The sequence below is a fragment of the Ranitomeya imitator genome, chromosome 2 (assembly GCF_032444005.1).
Source record: "Ranitomeya imitator isolate aRanImi1 chromosome 2, aRanImi1.pri, whole genome shotgun sequence".
Lineage (NCBI taxonomy): Eukaryota > Metazoa > Chordata > Amphibia > Anura > Dendrobatidae > Ranitomeya > Ranitomeya imitator.
In genome coordinates, this window is record NC_091283.1 from 814,718,027 (window position 1) to 814,740,050 (window position 22,024).

At 41.8% G+C, this 22,024-nt stretch overlaps 1 protein-coding gene across 2 annotated transcripts in view; it reads left to right on the top strand.

Annotated features, from left to right (window-relative positions):
• STK32C (serine/threonine kinase 32C) overlaps positions 1-22,024 on the top strand; it is a 318,006-nt gene that overhangs the window by 281,872 nt on the left and 14,110 nt on the right. For both annotated transcript variants that reach the window (XM_069753893.1, XM_069753894.1), the window contains exons 3-8: positions 4,862-5,013; positions 9,253-9,426; positions 11,195-11,232; positions 12,718-12,807; positions 14,501-14,604; positions 15,132-15,248. In XM_069753893.1, the coding sequence (XP_069609994.1) occupies positions 4,862-5,013; positions 9,253-9,426; positions 11,195-11,232; positions 12,718-12,807; positions 14,501-14,604; positions 15,132-15,248 (675 nt within the window). The remainder of the gene's footprint in view (positions 1-4,861; positions 5,014-9,252; positions 9,427-11,194; positions 11,233-12,717; positions 12,808-14,500; positions 14,605-15,131; positions 15,249-22,024) is intronic.

Below are 22,024 nucleotides of genomic sequence, written 5' to 3' on the forward strand. Positions count from 1 at the left end.
TTTTCTGACCTCTTATCTATTCTCCCTTTCAGTTTCATTCCATTGCTTCTCGTGTTTCCATGTGCAAATGAAAATAAGGATGATCCCTCTACTATGTGACATCCCTTCAGATATATGTAAACAGATATTAAGTCTCCTATTAGCCTTCGTTTTGCAAGGTAAACATTCCAAGATCCTTTAATCATTCTTGCAGGACATGTTTTGCAGTCCACTCACCATCCTGGTAGCTCTTCTCTGAACTTGCATTTCAATGTCTGTTTTTAAAATGTGGTGCGCAGAACTGGACACAGTATTCCACCTGAGACCTGACCAAGGAGGAGTAGAAGGAGATAATTACTTCACATGATCTAGACTATATGCTTCTCTAAATACATCCTAGAACTGTGCTTGCCTTTTTTGCTGCTGCATCACACTGTTGACTCATGTGCAGTCTGTGATCTATTAGTATACCCAAGTCTTCTTCACATGTTCTTTTGCTTAGTTCTATTCCTCCCATTCTGTAGATGTAATTTTCCTTTTTCTTGCCCAGATATAGAATATTGCATTTATTGCTGTTGAATACCATTATATGAGTCCACTGTTCAAGCTTTTCTAGATGCTTCTAAATCCTTTCTCTGTCTTTATTGTTAGCTATCCCTCCCAGCTTTGCATTGTCTGCAAATCTGATTAGTTTACCTTCAGTTAACTTCTCTAGATAATTTATAAAAGTGTTGATCTACATAGGGGCCACGACAGAGCCTTGTGGTACCCCAGTTGAAACACTCATCCAGTTGGATGTACAACCATTTATTACCACTATTTGAGTATGATCACTGACAAAGTTATGAATCCACCTAACCGTAGCCTTGTCAATCCCACTCTTGGTCATTTTTTCATTAAGGATAATATGAGATACTTTATCAAATGCTTTGCTGAATTCGAGATATACTATATTTAACACATTTCCCTGATCCATCCAGTCAGTGATTCCATAATAAAAGGAAATTAGATTAGTCTGGTATGACTTGTTTGCTACAAACCCATGCTGGCTCTGTTTAATTACTGTATTCTTATCCAAGTACTTACACACATGCTGTTTAATAATTTGTTCAAAGATCTTTTTTTGGTAAAGAAGTAAGGCTCACTGGCTGGTAATTTCCGTTCTCCATCTTTTTTCCTTTTTTGAAGATAGGGACAACATTTGCCCTTCTCCAATCTTCTGAGACTTTTCCTGTTCTCACGATTTTTCAACGATTCTGGCTAGTGGTTCTGCAGTTTCCTCTGCTATCTCTTTCTGTACCCTAGGATGCAATTAGTCTCTTCAGAGAGGAAGAGAGCTAGAACTCTAGTGCCACCTATTGGAAGTAGCAATCCTAAAAGTCAATGTCGACCTTGTAACGAGCCTTGTCACATGACTTAGGATAAAAGTCAAAACCAGAAACTCAATTTGCAGACACTGTGTTTTGTCTAACCAGAATCCAAGAAGTATAATTTCTCCTTGCGGTTTAGAGGGTCAACATTGACTTTTAGGATTGCTACTTCCAATAGGTTGCTCTAGAGTTCTAGTTCTCTTTGTGTTGGCATGTTTGTTGTTGTGAGTAGAGTTTATGGTTTCCAGTTGCCTGATTTATCACTTGCAACTTTTTGAAAAGTCTTAAATTTTTTTGCATTTGTACTTCAATCCTGAAGTGATTTTATGTACGCTAGATATTTGCAATGTGCAACTTTTTCCTCTAACTGGAAAGTACAGTACTTACTAAACAAAATGTGCCAGAAAATACTAAAGAGCTTAGAAACCATACATGTCATGTACCATTTAGCATGTGTCTCACTTAGCATAAGGGAATGCCTAGCAGGAAAGGGTATGAGTTCATGAGAGGTGCATGGGCTGAAGTTCTATACATTTTCTGAGGGCTCTTCACTAGTGATGAGCGAGTGTACTCGTTGCTTGGGTTTTCCTGAGCATGCTCGGGTGACCTCCAAGTATTTATGACTGCTCGGAGATTTCGTTTTAATCGCGGCAGCTGAATGATTTACAGCTACTAGCCTGCTTGATTACATGTGGGGATTCCCTAGCAACCAGGCAACCCCCACATGTACTCAGCCTGGCTAGTTGCTGTAAATCATTCAGCTGCCAGGATGAAAACTAAATCTCTGAGCAGTCATAAATACTTGGAGGTCACCCGAGCGTGCTCAGGAAAACCCAAGCAACGAGTATACTCGCTCATCACTAGTCTTCACCATACTTTACAGTTCCTCTAAAGTCCTGCACATGCACTCACTATCTAATAACAAAGGGAGCAATGGGAATAGACCCCCATCTTTACGAGGATACATAGCCACTGCCTTTTACTATTTCCCAACCACTATATTGGTAACAGATCCTAACTTTTTTATCATTTTTATTCTCTGACTATTGTCTATGAGATTTATGGGAAACTAGATGTTGTCTGCGCTTTTTTTTCTAGGGGTGAGGAGGTAATGAAGGTGGATTTCTCCTTTTTGATTCTTTTATGTCAGGATAAGTTTGTGTGACCGAATGCAAAATCTCCAACCAGGGTCACAACTATCATGGGTCTTTAATTGCAATGGTTTTCTAATGCAAATCAAAGGGACCTTCCACCCCTCCCTGGTCCAAAGTGCAACTGCAACCCCTGCACCAGTATAGTTACAACCCTGGCCAGGACAGGCATGGTCTTGTGTTTGTGTTCCCTCAACCAACCAGGATATAAATCAAAGAACTTTATAGGGAACTTGTCACATTGTAAATGCAGTCTTATCTGTTAGCAGAATGGTATATAGCAAGACAAGCTGAGCAGAATGATATCTAGTGGCATGTAAAAGTTTGGTCACCCTTGGTCAAAATTACTGTTATTGTGTCATTTTTTACATTTTAAAAAATACAAAAAGAAAAATGGGCCGATGCAAACGTTTGGGCACCCTTGGAAATTTGTGTGCTCAGATAACTTTGACCAAGGTTTCAGACCTTAATTAGACTGTTAGGGTTATGCTTTGTTCACTATCATCGTTAGGAAAAGCCAAGTAATGCAAATTTCCCAGCTTCATAAACACCCAACCTCCTCTAACCTTTTAGGTTTTTCTAGGCAGCTGCTTAGCACTCTGAAAATGAAAATAGTGGAGGCCTACAAAGTAGGAGAAGGCTATAAGAAGATAGCAAAGCATTTTCACGTTGCCCTTTCCTCAGTTCGAAATGTAATTAAGAAATGTCAGTTGACAGGAACAGTGGAGGTCAAGATAAGGTCTGGAAGACCAAGCAAAATTTCAATGAGTGCTGCTTGGAGGATTACTAGAGAGGCAAATCAGAACCCCCCTTTACTGAAAAAAATCTTCAGAAAGATTTAGCAGACTCTGGAGTTGTGGTACGTTGTTTTACTGTTCAGAGACACCTATACAAGTATGGCCTTCATGGAAGAGTCACCAGAAGAAAACCTCTCCTGCATCCTACCCATAAAACACAGCATCAGAAGTATGCAAAAAAGCATCTAAACAAGCCTGATGCATTTTGGAAACAAGTCCTGTGGACCAATAAGTTTGGGGGTGGATTAATCATGTTTTGGGGTTGTGTAACAGCCAATGTCACAGGGAACATTTCACGGGTAGAGGGAAAAATGGATTAAATTAAATTTCAACAATTACTTGATGCAAACATAACACCATCTGTAAAAAAAGCTGAAGCTGAAGAAACAGATGGCTCCTACAAATGGATAATGACCCTAAACACACATCAAAATCTTCAATAGATGACCTAAAAAGCTGAAAGTTTTACAATGGCCCTCACAGTCCCATGTCATCTTTAAAGGGAACGTGTAACCCCCCACCCCCAGGGATTTGAAACTACAAGAGCCACCTTGTGCAGCACTAATGCGGGAACGCTAATGAAGGAAGAGGAGGCAGCTCCCGGCGTGCAGAGGCCATGAGTGACGGCTGTGGTGCGTCTGGATTAGGGGGGAAAGACCTGCCCCCCGGACGATTTCAAAGTAGGAGGGACAAATTTCAAAAACGATTATTTCAGTAGGGACCCGAACTAAAAGAGCCACCTTGTCAGAATGCAGCATTAGTGCTGCACAAGGTGGCTCTTTTAGTTACAAACGCCTGGGGGGCTGACAGGTTCCCTTTAACTTTATGCCTTTAGAGATCATTTCATCTTCAACTTGCTTAACTGTTCACAGTAACAGTAATTTTGACCAGGGGTGCCCAAACTTTTACATGCCACTGTAACACTCGTACTTGTGATAGTGTATGGGGCCATTCAGATGTCCTTAATTTTTCATGGACCGAGCAAGGACACAAGTCTGATTTTGATTTTTACAAACATTCAGAATGAAGGTGGAGAAACTTTTTTTCTTTTTTTCCCAACTTATGAGAAAAACTGATGACACCTGGATGAAAGTCTGTTCAAAGTCTGATCTGATCATAATCTGTCCGTTTTTCTCTTATGTGAAATAATCAGCTCCTCAATGAGGCCTTAGGAAAAGGCAAAGGGACGGTTCTTGACACAAATTTAAAGAATACCAAAGATAATTCCAATGTCAACACCTTCCAGCCTTAGTCATAGCACAGTCTATCAATTTTCCTTATGACTTTGTATTTTCCTGTTAAATCAAGCAGATATACAGGAAGGACAGGGACGATTACCCCGAGTAAATTTCATACCCATCTTTAACTTTTCGCAGTGTGTATGAAGTTACTTTAAGGCCTATTGAATTGATATTTTCTCCCATACAGGTGGAAGCATCTTTCTGTTATTATTATTTCTGTATAAATTATTTGTGTTATTTTTATTCAACAGGCGATAAAGCAATATCCATGTTACAAGATTGTACAAATAGTAAAAAAACAACTCTGCTTCTTTGAATTTTAGGTTTGCATCGTGCAGAAGAAAGATACTGAAACGATGTATGCCATGAAGTACATGAATAAACAACAGTGTATTGAGCGGGATGAAGTTCGGAATGTATTTAGAGAGTTGGAAATTTTACAGGAAATCGAGCACGTCTTCTTAGTGAATCTTTGGTAAGCTGATTTATTTTATATCAGATTTAATTGCAAAGCCATCCTCATTTATATGAATTATATGAATTTGCATTGTCATGTAGCTGCCGTCTCCAGGGAGTTTTTGATTTGTATGTGAATGAACTTAACAGGGGTTAACAAGCAAATATATTATTTTTTAAATGCAAGCAAAAAAAAATAAAATAATAAAGTAATTAATTCTTACTAGTGATGAGCGAGTGTGCTCGTTACTCGATATTTCCGAGCATGCTCGGGTGTTCTCCATGTATTTTGGGCGTGCTCGTAGATTATGTTTGTGTTCTCACAGACGCATGATTTGTGGCTGTTAGACAGCCTGAACACATGCAGGGATTGCCTGTTTGTTAGGGAATCCCCACATGTATTCAGGCTGTCTAGCAGCCACAAATCATGCAGCTGCGGGGACACAAACATAATCTACGAGCACGCCCAAAATACTTGGAGAACACCCGAGCATGCTCGGAAATCTCGAGTAACGAGCACTCGCTCATCACTAATTCTTATCCCTTTACGCTACGCCAGTGCCATTCCAATACCGTCACTGCTCTGGTCCCTATTAGTCTTTATGTACTTCTGGGTAACTGGTTATGTGCCATGTGACTCCTGTGGCCAATTAGTGGCCTCGACTATTATACCATGCCATCTAAGCACATGACCTTTGTGGCCAATCACTAGCCTCAGCTATGATACCACACGTTCTAAGCTTATGGCTTCTGTGTCCAATCACTGGCCTCAGCTATGATGCCATACCTTATAAGCACATGACCTCCATGGCCAATCACTGGCCTCAGCTATGATTCCATACCTTTTAAGCACATGACCTCCATGGCCAATCACTGGCCTCAGCTATGATTCCATACCTTCTAAGCACATGACCTCCATGGCCAATCACTGGCCTAAGCTATGATTCCATGCCTTCTACTCACATGACCTCTACGGCCAATTACTGGCCTCAGCTATGATGCCATACATTCTACTGTAAGTACATAACCACCATGGCCAATCACTGGCCTCAGCTATGATTCCATATCTTATAAGCACATGACTTCTGTGGCCAATCACTGGCCTCAGCTATGATTCCATACCTTATAAGCACATGACTTCTGTGGCCAATCACTAGCCTCAGCTATGATGCCATACCTTCTAAGCACATGACCTCCATGGCCAATCACTGGCTTCAGCTATGATACCATGCTATTGAAGCACATGACCTCTGTGGCCAATCACTGGCCTCAGATATGATACTACGCCTTCTAAGCACATGACCTCTGTGGCCAATTGCATATGATCTTTTGGCTCTTTTACCAATACTCTTTTCAACTAATTCTAGCCCTGGTCTTGTAGCTAGGCTGGAATTGAGGACAGAGTACTCCTGCAAGGACAACTGAAAAGTCATTACCTCTCCAGTGAATAAGTAATAATTGCCTTCAACTGGAATACCACTTTAACTCACATAAATGTGAAATACCAAAACTCTGCACATATTTCCCTTGGCTTCGTTGAGTTTCTTTTGTCCTAAGTAGTTTTCATGTATTACTTCTAGTAGTTCAAAAATATAGACGGTTATTCAAAGGTCTATGGTATATTTATTACACATAAATGGCCAAAAGTACCCCTCCTAGGTTGTCCTGAAGTTAGTTTTGTCCCGATCGAGGGATCAAATTATATATTTGGACCATTCATTAGGATTTTGTCTTCCAATTTTCTGTCATTAAATCCCTGAAAGGGTTAAACAAAAGTATGTCACTGTCCACACAACTGAGAAATGACGCATTAAAATAAATCTAATTTTCGGAATTGATCGCCGTACACATCACCCTACATTGATTAAATGCTGGGAAATACATATTCCCTGTTCTCTGTCTAGTGCATGGAGCATTAGTCCTGCCATCTACATGACGTATAACCGTTTCGCAAGGAGAAAACCATTTATTATATTTGATTTTTAAGTAACACGATAGACACAATGCACTCGCTATCAATAGACCCCGTCTACCACTGATTCATTGCCCACGTGCCTGTTGTTTTCACTTTATATTACAATGTTATGATTTAGAACCTCTTTATGACGTTTATGAGAATAAATAAAAAAAATGGTAAAAGCAATTTAACCGCATCTATGATCTTTAGAGGAGACTCCACATTCCCCCCTTTCCTTCACTCTTCCAGTATCGGCGCATTTAATCCAATGATGTTGGTAATAGTTCCACAGACGATCACAGCCAACAATACTATAATGAATTTTCCTTAAAGAAAAAAAAAGGTTGTAGAGCAGCACTACTGAATAATTAGCTCAAAATGGAATACGCGGCACACTGCCTTCTACCCGACCCTGCGTTTCGCCTGTTGGCTTCTTCCTGAGGCAAGCTTTTACTCCAAACTCTTGCCCTAGGCAGAAGCCGACAGGCGAAACCCAAAGTCAAGCAGAACCTATCGTGCCAAATGTTTGATATACTTTTTATGTATTTTTAACTAATTTGTTCTTGAGAGTATAAAAACCTCCACTGGGTGCAAATTTGTCCGGCAATACTGCTCTATGTACAGTTGTTCTTTATTGGTGTTTATCACTTGTGAAACTTCTGGAAACAGCAGTATTGATTACAACATGAGCACACCAACAATGGAAGGGTGACATAAAGGGAGAATTCCAGGTGAAGTGGATTCTGTGCTAAAGATTGTAGATTTCTGCCGTAAAGTTGTATTTTATCTGCTTTTACCGTGAAGCTTGTTGGACTGCTTTTTTTGGACTTTGCGATGCTCCTATCTCACTGGTGTCCTTGGGGTGGAAAGTAATGGGACACAAACATCTGTCATCGGAGACTATGGCAAAATGACTTTTCTGTCTAAATGTAATGGTCTTACTGTTTGATGCAGCTGTTGTATGTCCTGCTCCTGCTGAACTGTACATACCAGCACTACAGACAGAAAATACTGCGAACTTTGGTCAGGTCAAAGATCTTAAAAATTGTTTTAGATGGAAATTCCTACTTTATTACATGTTAAAGGTCAAAATCATATTTGGGGTGTTTTTATTTTACTTACCTGCATGTCTTTTTGGTAGTAACACATTATTGCATTACGATTTCATTGTTTCTACAGCTTCTATGTATCAAAGGACATATTTTTTAGGCTGATTTATGAGCAGTTTAAAGTACATTTTTGATTTGGCCATAAATCCGTTTATAACAGTCCAGAAAAACCAAGATAGGAATTAGACACTCTGTTATCAGAACAAGCTCACCGGTGGATTTACTGTAACCTCATTCTGCAGTCTGCTATGTACCTTAATACATAAAGGCTGAAATGGTTTAAATACGTGTACAATGTTGGTAAACTACAGTTGCTTCAGAGATTGGAGTTAAAAGGAAATTTGTCAGCAGATTTTTGCTATTTAATCTGAAGGTAGCATAATATGGGGCAAGAGACCCTGATTCCAGCGATGTGTCACTTATTAGGGTATGTTGTAGTTTCAATACAATCAGTGTTTTATCAGTAGATTATAACTGATGGACTAGGTGTCACGTGCAGGCTAGTCAGGGTAATCTGTGTAACCTCGCCCTCACCTCTGATTGGCAGCTTGCTGATAATGCACAGTGTACACAGGAAGCAGCCAATCAGTGGTGTGGGCGAGGTTATACATAGCTCAGCATTCGAAGCACTGCTACATCTACAGCAGTGAAAACAGGGATTCTATCAAAGCTACATCAAGCAGCCCACTAAGAGATACGTAACTGGAATCAGGGTCTCTGCCCCTACATCATGCTACTCTCAGATTACATGACAAAGAGTTGTTGATAGATTCCCTTTAAATATCAGACAACTGATCTACTGTTAATGTAGGAACCTCAATGTCAGGGTAGGATAACGTGGATACAGCAGGGGGAATGATTCTTTTGGACCTTCCTCCATATATACTAGACATCTTCACTTCTGATTATATTGTAATCTTTGGAGTTATTATTACAAACAAAGGAAATAAGTAAAAAAATAACTTCCAAAAGGGGTTACTTTATGCTTGGCCCATTGTACTGGGTTTCTTAAAAGTGTAACAAAAGTTTTAAAAAGTTATTGATAAGTTTCAGCCTCTTAAAGCAATGTTGATCAGGAGGGTGCCGAAACCCTGATAAGGGGCAATGCCAAATAAAATAACTAGCTGCTAAACATTACCAGTTACTCCATGAATGTTTGATTTGTACATCATGATATATTTTGAATTTTCAGGTATTCATTCCAAGATGAAGAGGACATGTTCATGGTGGTGGACTTACTGCTGGGGGGAGATCTCCGATATCATCTGCAGCAAAATGTCCAGTTTACGGAAGAGACGGTCAAGCTGTATATCTGCGAAATGGCTCTGGCATTAGATTACCTAAGAAGTCAACATATAATCCATAGGTGCAGTAATCAGGAGAGCTGTTATATTCATGAGGAGAATATTAAATGTGTATCACCACGGACCAGCATAGAAAACATAGTAAAAGCATAGTAAAAGAAAACAATGGCAGAATTCATTTATGTCAAGTGCTTTTTTGCACATTTTTGATATGACAATTTATATAAAACACTTGCATTTTTCACACTGGCCTCAAAGCTTACCATAATACTAGACTCATACTGGTGGGTGTTGTGTTATCAACTGTGTATAAAAATGTTATCAGTCATAATACAAGGGGAGTAGGTGAGCTGTGACACCACCTATTGTGAATGGATGAAGAGATGGAGATGGAGGAGGAGGTGAGCTGTGATATCACCTATTGTGAATGGTGGATCCTGTGTTTTCTCATATGGAGGTGTTATTAGTCATTGTACAGGAGGAGGTGACCTGTGACATCACCTATTGTGTATGGTGGATACTGTGTTATCTACTGTATATAGAGGTGTTATCAGTCATTGTACAGGAGGAGGAGGTGAGCTGTGACATCACCTATTGTGAATGGTGGATCCTGTGTTATCTACTGTATATAGAGGTGTTATCAGTCATTGTACAGAAGGATGAGGAGGTGAGCTGTGACATCACCTATTGTGTTTGGTGGATCCTGTGTTTTCTCATATAGAGGTGTTATTAGTCATTGTACAGGAGGATGAGGAGGTGAGCTGTGACATCACTTATTGTGAATGGATGAAGAGATGGAGATGGAGGAGGAGGTGAGCTGTGACATCACCTATTGTGTATGGTGGATCCTGTGTTTTCTCATATAGAGGTGTTATTAGTCATTGTGCAGAAGGAGGAGGTGAGCTGTGACATCACCTATTGTGAATGGTGGATCCTGTGTTATCTACTGTATATAGAGGTGTTATCAGTGATTGTACAGGAGGAGGAGGAGGTGAGCTGTGACATCACCTATTGTGAATGGTGGATCCTGTGTTATCTACTGTATATAGAGGTGTTATCAGTGATTGTACAGGAGGAGGAGGAGGTGAGCTGTGACATCACCTATTGTGAATGGTGGATCCTGTGTTATCTACTGTACATAGAGGTGTTATCAGTCATTGTACAGGAGGAGGTGAGCTGTGACATCACCTATTGTGAATGGATGGAGGAAGAGATGGAGATGGAGGAGGAGGTGAGCTGTGATATTGTGAATACTGTAGTGTATCCTATGTCACCTGCTGTATATAGAGATATTATCAGTCATAGTAATTCAGCCTATATGATAATGTGACTACTAAAAAGTTTTCTGTACAGAGCAGGAAGTGTGAGTCTAGTATGAGTCGCAGTAGATGAATAGTGATATGGAAAATTTGAGAAAAAAATTATCAAGAATTCACTGAGCATAAAAAAGTCAAAAAAGTTATCCAAAAAATGTATTTTTCTTAAAAACCTGCTTATTTTCTGATGACACATCCCCTTTCATTTAAACATTTTGGATTCGATTCATCAAAGTGTTAATGCTAATTTTCTTGCATAAAACAGTTTTGAAAAGTTGCAAAATTTTTATGCACCACAAAGTTGCACAAAAATGTTGGAACTTTTGGTATGTTCATGCCATTCAGCCAGCTCTGCCAAAGTAGACGTGTGTAGATCATTGCAAATTTGGTCAAGTCAGTAAGTTCTGAATTCTGATAAACCACAGTGCACTTATTGTGGGCTTATATGATTTAAGTAGTGGAATGTACATTATATACCGAACAATACGATAACCTTCATTTTGATACATTGCAGAGATGTGAAGCCTGACAATATCCTGCTTGATGAACAAGGTGAGCAGATGATGCCTCTTACACCCATCCTGTGTCCTTTCTCATGATATTAGCTACGGTTTTGTTTTACTCTTTAGACTTTTTAGAGAGAATTTGTCACCAGGACAAGCACTTCATTATATGGCTGATGACTAATGATAAGCGAACCCGAACACAGGTTTACAAATTTATTTAAAAAATAACAAACACAGTTATTTTCACCTTACGCCCATTTCATTGAAGCCCTGGTCCCCTGTAAAAAAAAAAAAATAATAATAAACAACAAAAATACCCACATAACACCCATTCCATTAAATAAGTTTGTAAAACGGTGTGTATTTTTAATTTAAATAAAGTACTATATTCTGGGAGTATTTCATTAACCCCACAAATATGGACCCCGCTTGCCACCGCCACAAGGCAAATAGTAGGAGCCAGGCAAAGCGCCAGAATTGGCATCTTTACTGGGCGGCTGCAGGCTGCTATTTTTAGGCTGGTGGGGCAATATCCATGGCCTCTTAGCAGCCTCAGAATTCCAGATCCAGCTCTCTGCTTTAGCTCGGCTGGTTGTCAAAAATGGGGGGACCCCACACCATTTTTTAAAATTATTTATTTAAATAATTTAAAAAAAAACAGCGTGAGGATCCCTCTAGTCTTGATAACCAGCCAGGATAAAGCTGACAGATGATGGTTGCAGCCCACAGCTGTCAGTTTTGCCATGCTGGTTATCAAATAATAATAGTAATAATTCTTACTGCGGCTATTTGCATGACAGCCCGGCAGTGTTTGCACGTGGCAAACAACGGATGTTCGGGTTCATCTGAATGAGTACATTTGATGCACTTTATACCCATGATTTATTTAAAGGGGTGGTCCACAACTAGAATTACTGATAACCTTCCCATAGCATAGCTCATTAATATGAAAATGATGGGGCTCAATACCCAGGTCTCCCACCAATCAGCTCAATACTGTACAGGCGAAACGCAGCAGCCATCTGAATTGCTTAGTGGCTGATGCTTTATATTAAAGTTCTCGGGATCAGTAGGGTTCCCATTGCTAAAAAAAAATTTTTTAATTCTTTTAGTCCAGGGCAGAAATTGCATCAAAAGGTGTAGAGAGTATTCTCCTAAGTTATCATTACTAATGCTGGATTCTAGCACAGATGACTTAGGATTTCCTGCTCTTTACATATCGCATCATGCCAGCTATAATAACCGAGATGTATTGCATTAAAGGGCAGTTATTCTGTAATCAGAATCTATGGGAATTTTAGATTTCACATGAGTTTTCTTTCTTTTGTTTTTCTTTTCTCATACACAACTATAATTGATTCCCTGGCTGTTTCTTTCCGGTTCAGTATTATTCCTTTTTTTTTTTTATCAGTCAGCGTTTCCACAACATTAGCTTGTCGCACATGGAGGGGCGCTGTGAATAACTAATTGGGTGTTTGCGAAGTGTAACAGTACTTCTTTCTTTTCTGAGAACTTCTGTCCTAATCCGCAGGTCACGCTCATCTCACAGACTTCAATGTAGCAACAATTATTAAAGACGGTGAAAGAGCGACTGCAATGGCCGGGACCAAGCCGTACATGGGTAAGGAAGGTTATACCCAACCAACAGGCCAGTATACCCACTCTCAACAAAACCGAGCGCTTACTGCCATATCGAGTTTTCCCACCAGGACAGAAGGGTCAGGTGTTTTCTTCCACATTTTCTTGACCTTGATACTTAATACCCATTTTTCTGAGCGCCACATAAAAATGTTCTCAATAGAGAGAAGAAAGCTGCTATAGGGCAAATCTACATTGAGAACTAAGGATTAGGCATGTTGAAAGTTGACATGTCTGATCTTTTTTTCCTGAAGTAGGTGAAACATCAGCCATGCATCAAATAGAATACTAATTAGATGGCAGGTCCGGAGTAAAATGAAAGATTTTAATGACCTTAGTCTTAAAGTATGTGCTCACCTTAATGTGCTCCAGAGCAGGGGTGTCAAACTGCATTCCTCGAGGGCTGCAAACAGGTCATGTTTTCAGGATTTCCTTGTACTGCACAGGTGATAATTTAATCACCAACTTATTATTTGTGTAGGTGATTAAATTATCACCTGTGCAGTACAAGGAAATCCTGAAAACATGACCTGTTTGCAGCCTTCAAGGAATGCAGTTTGACACCCCTGCTCCAGAGCATACATCATTGTTCATGGGTTTTGTACACATCCTAGGATAGTGAATGTCTACTGTAAGGTTCGGGGGTAGGGGAGGCAGTGCTCTACAAAACCATAGAGAACAGTAAGACAGGGAAAAGTTATTGTGAAAAATACCCTACATATACTTCATATAACGGGTAACGTTTCTCCTAGTGGAGAGTGACATGGTTGCCATGCCAGTATGAGGAGACTTATAGGCCATGCAATACTCCTCTGGGAAATTAAATATGCAAACTGTCTCTTCAAAGAGGAAGAGGACTTGAACTCTAGGCCACCTATTGGAAGTAGTAATGACTTAGGATAAAAGCCAAACCACAATCTCAATTTTCAGCTCCAGTGTTTCAGGATGTTGCCCCTCCTCAGTGCCAAGCATGAGCTGTGATTGGGCTCTATGAGAGGCCTCTGACTGGGGTCAAAGGAGTAATGTTTCTCCTTGTGGAGAGTGACTTACCTGACTGAAATGCGAGTGTAAGGAAAATTATAGGCGACGCAATACTCCTCTCATATAACCAAATCAGATCTCATGCTTTGCACTGAGGAGAGGCAACACCCCCGAAACACGTGTCTGCAAATTGAGATTCTGGTTTGGCTTTTAGCCTAAGTTAGGCAAGGCTTGCTAAAGGGTCGATGTTGGCTTTTAGGATTGCTACTTCCAATAGGCGGCGCTAGAGTTCACATCCTCTTCATCTCTGACGAGGCAATTTGCATATTGAATATGACATATGAATATACCTTAATCCAGCCATTAAATAATGAGAAATTCCAGCAAGAGTAACCATCCAATAGTTTCAAGGCTACTGTTTGGGTGTCTATATTGTGCCAGGATGACCACGAATTATGTGTGAACTGGGAATAATGTATACGTCAGTAGTAAGGGGCAGGTGTGAGAGCGTTCTTTGTAGAGTGCTCCGTAATATCTGAGTGTTCTAGATAAGGTCATGCAGAACACGTTGCCCTATTTTACATTCAGATCATTTTCACACATCGCCAGATTACACGCTACATCATGAATCATGGACTATGTGTTCTAAATATTGGAGATGACCCTAATCTACTTTTATATTTCTTTTATTTTAGCTCCAGAGATTTTTCAGTCATTTCTCAATGGCGGGACTGGTTACTCATTTGAGGTTGACTGGTGGTCACTAGGAATAATGTCATTCGAGCTGCTCAGGGGCTGGGTAAGTCAATGTTGAAGATCATCCTTTTAGCGCCTGTCAGAGGGATACTAAGCCCCCGAAGCCACCACCAATCTGTAGGGACAGTAACAGTGACAGTGATGGCTTTTTATATACTCATTAAAATAAGTTTAAAAACAGCATGTAATATATTCTAATGACCTACAAAGAGTCATGAGGGCGGAGCTGCTCCTCTAAAAGGTCACGCTGACCTCATTCCTGGCATGTCACTACTGCATGTCATCACAAGCCAAACCAAATGGCAGTTGACGTAAGTTTTTGGCTTCGTTAATGCACTGGATGGCAATTAGTACCCGAATGTAATTTTCATGGAGAAGGAAGCAAAATCCGCTGCCAGAATCTGCAAGAATCGGCTTCAATAATTCTGCTAGGAATAGTAGCACGACTCTGTTCTTGCGCCAGCCTGCCTGGAGGGGTGTATAGACACCATTATTATTATATTATGGCAAACCTGGGAAGGACAGCATCTGGTTCTATGCAACCTGTATACTATTCTTATTTTTCCACAGAGGCCGTATGACATCCATTCAAGTAATCCAGTGGAAACTCTAGTCCAGTTATTTAGCACAATCACTGTCCAATACTCATCCGTCTGGTCAAAAGATATGATTGCACTTCTGCGGAAGGTAAATTCACTTTCATGACAAATAGAATAAAATTTTTAAAAAAATGTTTTTACTGGTTATTTTTAAAACATTTTTTGCAGCTAGAATTTTTTTGCAACGTTTATTGTTGTGACACTAATTTAGCGTCGCAACAATAAACGTTGCAAAAAATTCTAGCTGCAAAAATTTTTTTACTTTATTATTGTTTGTGGCAAATGGTTCCTTATTTGTATTGTAGATCCTTAGTTGCGTGTTGGTAAATATGGCCGTATATCCATTCTAAGTTTCTAATTCCCCCATTCATTGCTCATCCTGCTGGGTGGTCACACATTTGTTGGAATTAATGTTTTATCACCATGTTTCCTTCAGGTGCAAAATTCTTCTCTGATCAATATCACAAATATATTAGGTTTGTTTTTTTAGATACACAAAGTTATATGATGAAATTGTACCACTAGGGGGCGCTGAGGACTCCTGTGTATAAACAATATGCAGTGAGCCAGGCCTGGGCAATTCTGGAGGGGCACACCTACTGCCCAAACGTCATTTTATTTATTATTGTTATGTTAATATTGATTAGCATTAGGTATGCTCCTGCTATTACATGTTATTATTGCGCTTATTGTACCCTCCATTCTTATCAGTCATATCATATCATTTACTGCTCTTTATAAAGTTTATACTCTCTGCTTTTGTTATTCATCTTTAAATATACAGCTCTGGCAAAAATTAAGAGACCACCGCAAAATGTTCAGTTTGTCTGATTTTTCTCTTTATAGGTATATTTTTGAGTAAAATCTAAATTGTTCTTTTATTCTTTAAACTTCTGACAACATGCCTCCGAATTTCCAATAAATAAATGTTGTATTTTTTTTTCTGAAAAGGAGAAATGGTCAAAATTAAAAAAAAAAATAACCCAGTTTTCAGACCTCAAATAATGCAAAGAAAACAAGTTGATAATCATGTAGAAACAACAATAGTAATGTTTTAACTCAGGAAGAGTTTAGAAATCAATATTTTGTGGAATAACCATGATTTTTAATCACCGCTTTCATGCGTCTTTCCACCAGTCTTTCACACTGCTTTTGGCGCAATAATGTCAGCCGTTCTTCTTTGTTTGATGTCTTGTGACTATCCAACATCCTCTTGATTACATTCCAGAGGTTTTCAATGGGGTTCAGGTCTGGAGATTGGGCTGCCCATGACAGGGATTTGATGTGGTGGTCTCTTAATTTTTGTCAGAGCTGTATTTAATTTAATAAGTATAGATGTACCTTGATCAACACCTTCCCTCACAGGCCACCACAGTATGATGCCCCCACAGCCCCACATATGCTGTATGATGTGCCCTCACAGCAGTATGATATCCCAACACAGTATGATGTCCCTATAGTCCCAACACAGTATTATTATTATTTTTTTTTATTATTATTATTATTATTATTAGTTATTTATATAGCGCCATTAATTCCATGGTGCTGTGCATGAGAAGGGGTTACATCAAAATACAAATATCACTTACAGTAAATAAACTAACAATGACAGACTGATACAGAGGGGCGAGGACCCTGCCCTTGCCGGCTTACAGTCTACAGGATTATGGGGAAGGAGACAATAGGTTGAGGGTTGCAGTAGTTCCGATGGTGTTGAGGTGGCCGCGTGGTCTTTACAGGTTGTAAGTTTCTTGGAAGAGATGGGTTTTCAGTTTTCTTTTGAAGGATCCAAATGTGGTGGATAACAGGACCCGTTGGGGCACTGAATTCCAGAGGATGGGGGATATTTGGGAGAAGTTTTGGAGGCGATTGGGTGAGGAGCGAATAAGTGTGGAGGAGAGGAGGAGGTCTTGGGAGGACCGGAGATTACATGAGGGAAGATATTAAGAGATTAGTTTGGAAATATACGGAGGAGAAAGGTTATGGATGGCTTTGTAGGTCAGTGTTAGTAGTTTAAACTGGTTGCAAAGAGGGAAAGCAGGAGTGTAGCGAGGAGAGATATTAATTAGTCGGGCAGCAGATTTAAGGATGGACTGGAGAGGTGCGAGAGTGATAGAAGTGAGGCCACAGAGGAGGATGTTGCAGTAGTCGAGGCGGGAGATGATTAGGGCATGCACAAGCATTTTGGTAGAGTGTGGGTTGAGGAAAGGACGGATTCTGGAAATATTTTTGAGCTGAAGGCGACAGGAGGTGGCGAGAGCTTGGATGTGCGGTTTGAAGGACAGGGCAGAGTCAAGGGTTACTCCGAGGCAGCGGATTTTGGGGACAGGGGAAAAGTATGATTTCATTTGTTTTGATAGATAAATCAGGTAGGAAAGATATGCGAGTGGAGGAAAGATAATTAGTTCAGATTTGTCCACATTGAGCTTGAGGAAACGAGAGGAGAATAAGGAGGATATGGCCGATAGACACTCTGGGATTCTGGAGAGCAGAGAGGTGACATCTGGGCCAGAAAGGTAGATCTGAGTGTCATCAGCATATAGATGGTACTGGAAGCCATAGGACCTTATGAGTTGTCCCAGTGTATAGATTGAGAAGTGTAAGGGCCCTAGGACAGAGCCTTGAGGGACTCCAACAGAGAGGGGGCGAGATGAAGAGGTAGTATGTGATTAGGAAACGCTAAATGTGTGGTTGGTAAGGTATGAGGAGATCCAAGATAGGGCAAGGTCTTTGACCCCAAAGGAAGAGAGGATCTGTAGTAGGAGGAAGTGGTCAACTGTGTCGAAGGCAGAGGACAGGTCTAGTAGGAGGAGTATAGAGAATCGTCTGTTAGCTTTGGCTGTAAGTAAGTCGTTAGTAATTTAGGTCAGGGCAGTCTCAGTGGAATGGTGGGGACGGAAGCCAGATTGTAGGTTGTCAAAGAGAGAGTTAGATGCAAAGTGAGAGGAAAGTTCAGCATGGACGTGCTGCTCAAGGAGTTTGGAAACAAATGGAAGCAAAGATATGGGGCGATAGCTGGACATAGCTGTGGCATGTTTGAAAGCAGAGGGGAAGGTACCAGAAGTTAGTTATAGGTTGAAGAGATGGGTTAGGGATGGAATTAGTGTTGTGGTGAGGTTGGGGAGGAGGTGGGATGGGGTCAAGCACACAAGTGGTGAGGTGTGATTTGGAGAGAAGATGACTAAGCTCCCCTTCAGTGATTTTGGAGAGGGAATTTATGGGGTTAGGGAATTGGTCTGGTATACAAAGGGGTTGTGGTGGTCGGACAACAAAGACTTGCCTTGTTTGGTCTATCTTATTTTTGAAGTGCATGGCAAAGTCCTCAGCAATGATTAGGGAACTCGGAGGAGGCAGTGGTGGGCGGAGGAGGGAGTTAAAAGTGTTGAACAACTGTTTGAGGTTGTGGGATAAAGAAGATATGGGGGATGTAAAATAGGCCTGTTTAGCAGAGGTGAGAGCTGATTTGAATGCGAGTGTTGCTTGTTAGAGTGCAGTGAAATCATCTTGCGAATGTGTTTTCTTCCAATGCCGTTCTGCAATTCTGGATACATGCCGAAGCTTTTTAGTGCTGTTATTGTGCCAGGGTTGTCTACTGGTTTGTCGCACTCTGCTTTGCATGACAGCTGGGACCGAGTCGATGGCTGATGCAAGAGTGGCATTGTAGAAAGCAGTGGCAGTGTCTGTGTCGTGCAGTGAGGATATGACTGCCAGTGGTAGGATAGAAGGGAAAATGAAGATCGGTCTCAGGAGCGCAGGAAGAAGACTCGAACACCAGGTTGTATTTGAACCACAACGCGTTTCAACGGATAACACGTCTTCATCAGGTGGGCAGTGGTACTTCTTTCTGTGTTCCTGAGACCGATCTTCATTTTCCCTGCTATTGCGTCTTCCACTGGAGGTGTTCGGCTGGAAGCTGCGGGGGACTCTGCACCTTTTCTTCCCTCTCCCCTCTCTGGGTCTACCTCCTGGCGCTCCACTACTAAACTGCCTTTTACTATAATCCAAGTGGTAGGATAGAGTCAGAGAGTGTGTGGGTGTCTAGGTGTGCGAGGTTTCTGCAGGGGTGCGCATGTTGCTGGACATGGGTGACAGGTGAGGAGGACAGGGATGAGAAAGTGAATAGATGGTGGTCAGATAGAGGGAGAGGGGAGGCTGTGAAGTTAGATAGAGAGCAGAGAAGAGAATGGGTGAAGACCAGGTCTAATGTATGTCCGTCTGTGTGAGTGGCTGAGGAGGAGCACTGAGTAAGTCCAAAAGATGAAGTAATGGACAGGAGTTTGGAGGCTGCTGACAGGTGGGTGTCAATGGGGATGTTGAAGTCACCCATGATGATGGTGGGAATGTCAGCAGACAGAAAGTGAAGGAGCCGGGTGGAGAATTGGTCAATAAAGACAGTGGTCGAGCCCAGAGGTCGGTATACGACAGCCATTTGGAGGCTGTAGGGGGAGTAGATGCGGACAGAGTGGACTTCAAAAGAGGGGAGGATAAGGGAGGGTAGAGGTGGGATGGGGTTAAAGGTACAGTTGGAAAAAAGGAGAAGGCCCACTCCTCCACCATGTCTATTGCCGGGGCGAGGGGTGTGGGTGAAGTAGAAGCTGCCGTAACATAGTGCAGCAGTGGAGGCGGTGTCAGAGGGTGTCAGCCATGTTTCAGTGATGCCCAGAGAGAAAAGATTACGAGAAGTGAAGAGGTCTTGAATCACGTGGAGTTTATTGCATATGGAGCAGGCATTCCATAGTGATCCAGAGAGAGGGTGCAAGGGGGTGGGCGTCATGGGCACGGATTTGAGGTGGGCAAGATTTTGGGTGTTTATATTGGGTTAGGAGCGATAGGAGGGGGTAGTAATGGGAGGTATGATCTGTGGGGGTCCAGGATTGGGAGATATATCGCCAGCAGTGAGGAGAAGCAGAGAGAGACAGAGCAGGTGGGAGAAGGAGAGTGGGCGGCTTGTTTTGTGTTTTATTAGGAGAGATCTGAGGTTGAGGAGCAGGTCAGCAGAGGAGGTCAGGTGGGGAGGCAGGAGGGAAGGAGAGATTATTACTTGGTTAGAGGGTGCTGGGGTTTGGGGATAGCGAAGGAGAGTGAGGATTAATGGAGCAAAAACTGTTAGAGCGCATGTCAGCATGATGATGAAGTGTGGAGGAAGAGAAAGAAGTTTTGTACATTTAATAACAGTGGTTAGTCTTACCTTCTGTTCACTTCTGGCTCATTTCTGGCACATTTCAGCTGTTATCCTTTTAGAGACATCCTTATACAGACAGACCACAGTCCAGACAGGCCCATGTCTCTGAATTTATAACAGGATAAGTGCACATGAAATAGGCCAGGTGTGATCAGGAGGGAGGGGCAGCAGGGAGACTGGTCACAGACACAGGAGGGGATTAATTAGAAGTCAGTAGGGAAAATGCAAGGGGAAATAGATCTAAATGGAAAGATAAAGCCAACTGTGTATTGGCATCAAGCAATTAAAATGAGAAAACATGCAGGGGAAAAAATAACAAACAGTAATAAGCAGCCAGCAGACATACCAGGAATAGCAGACGGATACAGGTTGAGGAAGATTAGGAAAGCTGGGTGATGGTGATGGGATTGGGGTTGCAGCCAGCAGACATACCAGGAATAGCAGACAGATACAGGGTGAGGAAGATCAGGAAAGTTGGGTGATGGTGATGGGATTGGGGTTGTAGCCAGCGGACATACCAGGAATAGCAGATGGATACAGGGTGAGGAAGATCAGGAAAGTTGGGTGATGGTGATGGGATTGGGGTTGTAGCCAGCGAACATACCAGGAATAGCAGACAGATACAGGGTGAGGAAGATCAGGAAAGTTGGGTGATGGTGATGGGATTGGGGTTGTAGCCAGCGGACATACCAGGAATAGCAGATGGATACAGGGTGAGGAAGATCAGGAAAGTTGGGTGATGGTGATGGGATTGCAGCCAGCGGACATACCAGGAATAGCAGATGGATACAGGGTGAGGAAGATCAAGAAAGTTGGGTGATAGTGATGGGATTGGGGTAGCAGCCAGCAGACATACCTGAGGATGAAGCAGATTGATTGTCAGATTGATAGCAATAACGAAGCATAGTAATAATAATAATGAAGCATCTATAGCATGGGGTTATTTTTCTGGAATATTTCAGCTGTTATTCTTTTAGAGCCATCCTTACACACACAGTGTGATTCCTCAACAGCCTCTCACACAGTATGATGCCCACGCATAGTGTGATGTCTTCTAGCCCCACGTACACTGTATGATGTTCCCACACACAAGTATGATATCTCAACACAGTATGATGTTCCCATAGCCCCCACACAGTATGATATCCCCATAGCCCCCCCACACAGTATGATGTCCCCATAGCCCCCACACAGTATGATGTCCCCATGGCCCCACACAGTATGATGTCCCCATAGCCCCCACACAGTATGATATCCCCATAGCCCCCCCACACAGTATGATGTCCCCATGGCCCCACACAGTATGATATCCCCATAGCCCCCACACAGTATGATGTCCCCATGGCCCCACACAGTATGATATCCCCATAGCCCCCACACAGTATGATGTCCCCATAGCCCCCACACAGTATGATGTCCCCATGGCCCCACACAGTATGATGTCCCCATAGCCCCCCCCCACACAGTATGATGTCCCCATAGCCACCACACAGTATGATGTCCCCATAGCCCCCCCACACAGTATGATATCCCCATAGCCCCCCACACAGTATGATGTCCCCATAGCCCCCACACAGTATGATATCCCGATAGCCCCCCCACACAGTATGATGTCCCCATAGCCCCCACACAGTATGATGTCCCCATGGCCCCACACAGTATGATGTCCCCATAGCCCCCAC